We start from the raw sequence: 8,578 nt of genomic DNA on the forward strand, positions 1-8,578 counted from the left end.
TACAGCATTTGTCCTTCTTGCTTGGCTTTCACTCAGCATAACGTCCCTGAGGTTCAGCCATGTGGCAGCATGCGGCAGGATGCCCTTCCCCTTAAGTCTGAGTGATACTCCATCGTATGGATGGACCACCTCTTGTCTGTCCATTCATCCATCAGTGGACACTTGGGTTGCTTCCAGCTTTGGGCTATTGTGAATAGTGTTGCTACAGACATCGGTGTGCAAATATCTATTTGAGACCCGACTTCCAGTTGCTTTGGGTATTAAGCACCAAGCACCAAGAGCTGGGATCACCATCACATGGTAATTCTGTGTTTATTTTTTTGAGCAGCCTCCGTACCATTTTCCATAGCAGCTGCGCGATTTTACATTCTCATCAACGGTGCACAAGGGTTCTGGTTTCTCCACATCGTCACAACCCCTGTTATTTTCTGCCTCCGGCATGGGTAGGAAGGGGCCCAGGTCCACTTTCACTGGGACATATTGTTTAAAAATGTATTTATTTTTAATTGGGGGACAGTTGCTTTACAATACTGTGTACGTTTCTGCCCTACATCAACGTGAATCAGTCGTAGGAATACATATGTCCCCTCCTTCCTGAACCTCTCTCCCACCTGCCACCCCACCCCACCCCCTCTAGGTAGTCACAGAGCACTGGGTTTGAGCTCCCTGCATGGTACAGCGAATTCCCACTGGCTGTACGTTTTGCACACAATAACGTGTATGTTTCAACGCTACCCTCTCTATTCGTCCTGCCCTCTCCTCCCCCGTTGTGTGTACAAGTCGTTCTCTATGTCTGCATCTCTGTTGCTGCCCTGCAAATAGGTTCATCAGTACCTTCGTTCTAGACTCCATGTGTATGTGCTAATATTTGATAGTTGTTTTTCTCCTTCTGACTTACTTCCCTCTGTATAACAGGCTCTACAGGGTGCATCCCAAGGCTGGTACCTGTATCGTTCACTCTGCCGTTTCCAGCTGCTTTGAGCTTAGCTAAAATAGGCCTCTTTGTGCTTTTTTTTTTTTTTCAAGGTGTAAAGAAAATTCAGCTTGCATTTCATAAGGATGGTATCAAATTTATATATTTGAGAGAATGGGATTCTGAGAATAATTCTCATTATAAAGAATTTATAATCCTGAGAGAATGGGCGTCAATATAATATTAAGTCTCCCAAACAAAGATATGGAATTTATTTTTTATTTTTTTATTTTTTTTAAAGATATGGAATTTAATCTCCATTTATGCAATAGGCATCTTTGTGCAAGGCCCCTGTTCTGAGGTGGTTTGCCTCCTGCAGCCGATTCCAAGCAGTGCACAATGATGGGTGAATGTTTTGAGGGCCGGAAACGTAGTTCCCAACTACTTGGACCTCTGGGTTTGGATGTGGTGGTTCCTCCAAGAACAGGGCCCAGGGGGCAGTGTGTGCAGCGGAGGGGGCCCCAGGCCTCTCTCGTCACGCTTCCTGCCATGCCCCCTCTTAACACTTAGGTGGAGACCTCTCCCCTTGGAGACGAACTTGTCTTTGTCTGACCGACAGGCTGCAGGCCGAGGTGGACGAGGTCATTGGGTCCAAGAGGCACCTTGACTGCGAGGACCTGGGGAGACTGCAGTACCTGTCTCAGGTGTGGGGGTGGGAGAGAAGCTCCCGGGCAGAGGTGGGTGATTCACTGACCAGGCCTGCTGCCTCCCTGGACCCTGTAGGACAGGGATTCTCCAGTATCCTGGCACCTGAAAATCCCCTGGGAGATTAAAGACCCTCCCTGTGTCCAGGCTGCTGCAGACCAAGGATATTAAGCCACTGGGGGCATGGCTAGGGCTTCCCAGGTAATCCCAATATGGAAATCAACCCATTAGTCAAAGGTGCTGTGTTTGGGTTTCCCAAGGAGTCTGGGTTCCAAAAGTCTTAGACTTTCCACCAGGGGGCCAGTCTCGGCCAGCAGAGTCCCATCCAGTCCCTGACATAGCACAGAGGGAGGCCTTCCTCCAGCTGCCCTGGGTCCTCGGAATGGTGGGGGCCCTGGTTCAGGGGGAGGCCTGGCTCCTGGCCTGGTGGCTTTGCTCAACCCCCTCCCCGGGCCTCAGTTTCCCCTTCTGTCCCATGAGGGGTTGGACATGGAGATGAGGCTAACCTTACAGGGGCTGGGGACCCAGTCTGGCTGTGGGCACACGCCCAGCGCCATGGATGGGAGCAGAGAAGGGTCTGGGACATGCTTGTGGCACTTTCTGTGGGGGTTTTCCTGACATCTGTCTCTCATTATCTGCCCATGCGGCGTCTGCAGGTCCTCAAAGAGTCGCTGAGGCTGTACCCGCCTGCGTGGGGCACCTTCCGTCTGCTGGAGGAGGAGACCTTGATTGACGGGGTCCGAGTCCCCGGCAACACGCCGCTCCTGGTGCGTGGGGCCCTGCCTGCGCACCCCCGAGCGGCCGGCTCGGGGTGTCCTCTGAGGTCAGGGGCTCCTCCCTGGCCACCCTGTGCCTTCTCACTTGGGTCTAACCGTAACCCTGTGATGTGCTTTCTCTCCCGCCACACTGTCCAGCGTGAGATTACAGGGGATGCTTTTACAAGGAGAGGCCTCATTTACAGCTGAGGCCGCTGAGGCTCAGAGAGGTCGGGTTACTTTCCTGAGGTCACACAGCTAGCAAGGGGCAGATACGGGGATGTGCCCAGTTCCTGAGCTGGCCCCAACTTGCCCCAGTTCCTTTTCTGCCCACAGCTCCTCCTCCCACTAAGGCTGACTTTTCTCCCCCTGGTCGCCTTTGTTTCTCTGGCTGTTTCCTCATTCATTCATTCAGGCTCCATTCATGCACAATGACCTCCATAAACTCACTACCCCTCCCCGCAAAAAAACTAGAACGTAACCAGCTGTGTATACACGGCTCTTCTGGTTCCCCCCAGAAGCTGTCACTCTCCCGAATTCTTTGCTTGACACCTGCTCACCTTCATGTGTGTGTGTGTGTGTGTGTGTGTGTGTGTGTGTGTGTGTGTACCCACACAATAGTATGCTCTCGGACTTGCTTTCTGACTCAGCACAATGTCCATTAAGATTGTGTAGATTTCCACGTGTGCTGTCCATCTTCACTGCCCTGTAACATGGCATCGGTCATTCTGGATTGCTCGGTGCTGTGCTGAGTTGTTTCACTTGTCTCTGACCCTTTGTGACCCCAGGGACCATAGCCCGCCAGAGCCCTCTGTCCATGGGATTCTCCAGGGAAGAATACTGGAGTGGGTTGCCATTTCCTTCTCCAGGGGATCTTCCTGACCCAGGGATCAAACCCAGGTCTCTTAGGTCTCCTGCACTGGGAGGCGGGTTCTTTACCTGGGAAGCACCATATTGGATTAAGGGCCCCAGTGACCTCATTTTCACTTAATTACCTCTTTAAAGAGCTTATCTCTAAATACAGTCACATTCTGAAGTTAACTTCAGCATATGAATTTTACGGGCACATGGTTCAGCCCAAATAGGACCCAGTTTTATTTTCACAAAGAAGAATGATGTGTCCCACCTGTTGAGCGGCTCCCCCAGCCCCAGGGCCCGGCCACAGTCTCCCCTGCACACACCAAAGCTTCAGCCATGCATGCTTCTTTATCCTGTTTATCTGCGCTTTTTAAAAAACTACCAGCTACTGCAATGACCGTCTATCTTCAGAATGCCCTTACATCTGGCAGGGCAAGGACCCGGGGCTGACTCTCAACCCCCGTGTCCAACCTGAACCCCGTGACCCTGAGTGGGCAGACCCGGGCTCCAACCCCAGCCCTGCTCCTGCTGGCTGAGTCATCTCAGGCAAGACGCTGAACTTCCAGGCCTCAGTACCATCCTGGCAACATGGGGATGCTGATACCCGAGTCAATAGGATAATGTACATCCTCTGCCTGGCAAAACTCCCTGGCACATAGTAGGCACCTTTTGCTGCCCCCAGACCCTTCCCCGTCTTACACTCCCACTCCAGCCCTGGCTGCCCTGGACCCCACACAGAGAAGAGCAGCGAAGACTTGGGAGAGACGCTTTGTGCAGAGGCCAGTACCCAGGGCCCAGGGCCGGGGCATAGAGCAACAGCCCCAGTCAGGAGGCACCAGGTGTGCAGGTGAAAGACTGCTGGGGGTCGGTGGCATCCTGACCCCCACTCCACTGAAGCGAGTCTTGTGTTGAAGACAAATTTGATTAATAACAGCTCTCAGAAGGATGGCCTTGCCGCAGACCTGAGCTCGCATCTCGTTTTGGCCACTTACTTGCCAGGTGACTTCAGGCATGTCATGAACCTCTGAGCCTCAGTTTCCTCATCTGTAAAATAGGGATAATTGTGGCTCCCCGCACAGGGTAAAGCCAAGCGTGGGATGATGTAGCATGCCCAGCTGGTTGGCGACACATTGGGCTGCCCTCTTTCTTCCTCTTAGACACTTTCCAGGGGCCAGCGGAACCCCACCCTGGTCCAGATGGGCGGGTCGGGAGGTGGATGGGGTGGTGGGGAGTGGAGGAGGGGGTACTCTGCTCCGAGTCTCCCCACTGGGTGATTGCAGCAGGTGGGGGAGGTGCGAGGGGACCTACCCTTGGACCCAGAGACAAGCGGACCCTCTGCCCGGCAGTTCAGCACCTACGTCATGGGGCGGATGGACACATACTTTGAGGACCCTCTGACTTTCAACCCGGATCGCTTCGGCCCCAAAGCACCCAAGTAAGTCTGTCTTCAAGCTGTGGGCGAGTGGGGGCCTGGTGGGAGGATGGCCCCAGCGGCCTCTGGTCTGAGCTGCCGTGACCACTGATCACTGCGAGGGAGCTGGGAGCCCCACTCTGCCCCCATTTAGAGGGAGGAAATCACAGCTCAGAGGTTAGGTAACTTGCCCAAGGAGGCACAGCCAGCAAGGACTCAGACTGGTTTTAAAGCGTGTGCTTATAACCAGGCCCTTATACTGGAAAGCCCTGTGATTTGGGCAAGTGGCCGAGCCTTCCCCAGCCTGGATGATCCTATCTGAGAAATGGGAATACCAACAGCTGTCTCGAGAGTGACCGCTTTTAAGTACCACAGCTCTGATGGGGCCTGAGTCCAGACCCAGACTTCCCGGAGCCAGACATGTGACCGGCTGAGTAAGTGGACCGAGTGACGTAGGACCTTGGGGGAGTGGCTTTGCCTCTCTGAGCCTCAATTCCTCCATCTGTGAAATGGGACCAATCACAGCTCCTTCTGGAAGGCTCAGTGGAGGATGAAATGAGAAAATGCTGATCCAGAGCTCAACAGAGTCAGCAGTGATGTCTTTAGCGTGGTCAAAAGCAGCCCCGGCCCAAAGCCGTCATCACAGGGGTGGCCTTGTCACGACTGTGGCCTCCTGACGCCTCCCTCCTGTTCGCAGGCCCAAGTTCACCTACTTCCCCTTCTCCCTGGGACCCCGCTCCTGCATCGGGCAGCAGTTTGCTCAGGTAGGAGACCAGCTGCGGGGTTTCGACCCAGAGGTGACCGCGGGGTGACGTCTGGTCTGGGAAGCACTTCAGAGCCCCCTGCTGCTCCAGGGTCCCCCGGGGTTGGGGGCCCAGGCAGCCATGGCGCCTCACTCCCTCATCCACGCCGCTGACTCACCCTCCCCGCCCCCTGCGTGCACAGATGGAGGTGAAGGTGGTCATGGCCAAGCTGCTGCAGAGGCTGGAGTTCCGGCTGGTGCCCGGGCAGCGATTCGGGCTGCAGGAGCAGGCCACGCTCAAGCCGCTGGACCCTGTGCTGTGCACGCTGCAGCCCCGGGGCTGGCAGCCGGCGCCCCCGCCCCCGCCCTGCTGAGGGGCCCAGGCAGGACCACACTTCTTGGCCAGGGCTCTGGGCACCCTGCTCCCCCACCCCCATCCCCAGGAGCACCCTCCATGCTGGCTCCCAGCGGGCCCTCGGCCCTCCACTGCCTGCTTCACCCCCTCGGAGCTCCTCCTCCCTGCTAACCCCGCCACCACCCCCACCAGCCCCTACCTAACCCCCAGCTGCCACCCAGATGTGCTGTTGTCTCTCTCCCCTCCCCCCTCCCCCCGCCCCTGCCTCTTTGCACAGACCACTCCCTCTGCCAGACACCCTAACTCTTGCTTACTCCCTAAAGCCCTCTTCAGGTGTCACCTCTTCCAGGAAGCCCTCCTGCCATCCCCCGGCTGGGCCAGGGGCCCCTCCTCTGTGCTCCCCCGCCCCCATCACCTGTGCTACCTCTAACACCACACTGACCACACTGTATCATGAGTGTCCTTTGACGTGACCGACTGCCCTGCCAGGCTCCGAGTGCCTCGAGGGCAGGGCCTGGCGTGTGATTCATCTCTGAGCCCCCTGTGCCCACCCAGGGCCTGGCACAGTCGATGCTCAATAAATAAATATGTGTTGACTGCAAAAATGAATGGCCAGACTGGGCCAGGGCGCTCTGGCCTCCATTTTCTCATCTGTAAAATGGGGGCCATGTTGAGACTGATCTCTCTGAGGGCTGACATACCTCTGGAAGCTGCCCCCGGAGACGCCCAGACGATGCCACATCGGGAGAAGACCGCCCAGTTTCCCAGGCGGTTTTAGTAGAAGCCCGTTCCGTTGTGTGGAAGACTGTGCTCCGGGGGTGAAGTTGGGACTGTGGGCAGTGTTGAGAGCTTGAATTGAGGGGTTCGGGGGCCCCGGGGCCTTTGTGGTCTAGTCTACTCCCAACAAGGCCATGGACACCCCAGAGGGCCTCCGACAGGCTGGAACCCCCAGGACCTCTCTTGGGGGCAGCCTGGTGCAGCTAAGCAGGAATGCCCACTGCACCCTCTGCATCTCTTGGCACAGGGCTGCCCCTCCCGACCTCTGGGGCCCAGGCAGTGAGACTGCAACCCTCATGGCAGTGGGCAGGTAAAGAAATTTCCCCTTCCTGCTCAGGGCCAAGGGGTGGCCAAGGGGCAGGAAAACCTGGCCCCACCGTGTCCTCTGGGCCTGTCCAAGGAAAGGGCCACCCCCATTTTCTCCTTCAGCACTTGGGAGTTTGTCTAGGAAAAAGAAGCTGCCCCCGGATTTCCCTGGTGGTAGAGTGGATAAGAATCCGCCTGCCAGTGCAGGGGACACAGGTTCGATCCCTGGTCTGGGATGATTCCGCATGCTGCGGAGCAGCTAAGCCCGGGCACCACAACTACTGAGCCTGTCGTCTAGAGCCTGTGCTTTGCAACGAGAGAAGCCCCGCAGTCAGAAGCCTCTGACTGTGTGCTGCCTCTAGAGAGTAGTCCCCACTCACCTCAACTAGAAAAAGCCCACATACAGCAGTGAAGAACCCCACAAACTAAAACACCAGAAATAAGTTAACTAATTAAAAAAAGAAAGAAACTGTCCCGGGCCCCCTGCCTGGGGTACGTGTCCCAGACAGATTCCCCCCCCCACCCGTCACTATACCCGGGAGGGTGTGGATTTGGGGTGTCCTTGCTGTACGTCTGCTCCTCAACCCTTGCTGCAGTCTTGAATAATGGCTCCCAGGGATCTTCCCATTTAGCAGATGAGAAAACTGAGGCTCGGGGGAGGCAGTAACCTGCCCGGCATAGGTGGGTGCTCTGCACTGGGATAGAGCCGCTGGACATGGGAACCTACAGTAAGAGCGGCTGCACCTGCGCCTCTGGGCATGACGTTGGACCTCCGGGTGCGGCTGTAGCTGCAGATTCCTTGCTGAGTGAGGGTCCTATGCTCTCCCAGCCCCCTGCCAGACCCGAGCTCTAAGTTGGGCCCTTATTAAGCTACACACTACCCCCTCAGTTTCCATCTACCTGCTTTGGGGTGGGGGTCAGGGGGAAGGCCAGAACCTTCTGTGTCAGCTGGACCAGCCTATGGGGTGGAGCCCAGAAACTTTTCTTTTTAAGTGCCCCCCATCAGGAGATCCAACCTTCCCTCGTGGCTCAGCTGGTAAAGAATCCGCCTGCAATGAGGGAGACCTTGGTTTGGTCCCTGGGTTGGGAAGATCCCCTGGAGAAGGGAAAGGCTACCCACTCCAGTATTCTGGTCTGGAGAATTCCATGGACTGTATAGTCCATGGGGTCACAAAGAGTCGGACACAACTGAGCGACTTTCACTTCACAGGAGTCCCCAGGGTGCACAGGGCTGGTACCAGCCCCTGGAGCCCAGGCAAGATGGACACGATTAAGACCAAGGTCCTGCAGCCGGACCTCCTGGGGTCAAATGCTACCCCATCTGTCACTGGTTATGGGGCTTGGCCCCCAGTCTCCCTATCATAAGGGAGGACAGATAATATTACCCACATCCTAAGGTTGGTGGGAGAGTTAAGAGCATCCTCCGAGGATGGTGCCCCGCACAGAGTCTTCCACAGTGGGCCATGGCTGCACACCCAACCGCGGCGGCATCTTGACTGCTGTTCCCTCAGTGCAGTTCCCAGAAGGGACGCATGGTGGCGCCCCGGCGCAGCGCTCGGATCCGCGTCCGGCCCCCGGCCGTGTGGACGATGCCTCTCCGCCGCTCCGAGGGTCCGGAGGTCCGGAGGGCTAGGCACTCGAGGCGACGCCAGCAAGCCCAGCCTCCCGAAGGAGGGGTCAGGGCGAGAGGGTGCGACGCTGGCCACCCCCCTCCCCCCCCACCCCTGGTCAGGCGCGGGTGGTCTGGGGTCTCCAG

At 56.7% G+C, this 8,578-nt stretch overlaps 1 protein-coding gene across 1 annotated transcript in view; it reads left to right on the forward strand.

Annotated features, from left to right (window-relative positions):
- CYP46A1 (cytochrome P450 family 46 subfamily A member 1) overlaps positions 1-6,348 on the forward strand; it is a 28,670-nt gene extending 22,322 nt beyond the window's left edge. The window contains exons 11-15 of the mRNA XM_070775692.1: positions 1,533-1,617; positions 2,275-2,385; positions 4,578-4,666; positions 5,340-5,406; positions 5,588-6,348. Coding sequence (XP_070631793.1) covers positions 1,533-1,617; positions 2,275-2,385; positions 4,578-4,666; positions 5,340-5,406; positions 5,588-5,758 — 523 coding nt within the window. The 3' untranslated portion in view covers positions 5,759-6,348. The remainder of the gene's footprint in view (positions 1-1,532; positions 1,618-2,274; positions 2,386-4,577; positions 4,667-5,339; positions 5,407-5,587) is intronic.
- Positions 6,349-8,578: the final 2,230 nt, after the last annotated feature.

Source organism: Bos indicus, chromosome 21, assembly GCF_029378745.1.
Source record: "Bos indicus isolate NIAB-ARS_2022 breed Sahiwal x Tharparkar chromosome 21, NIAB-ARS_B.indTharparkar_mat_pri_1.0, whole genome shotgun sequence".
NCBI lineage: Eukaryota > Metazoa > Chordata > Mammalia > Artiodactyla > Bovidae > Bos > Bos indicus.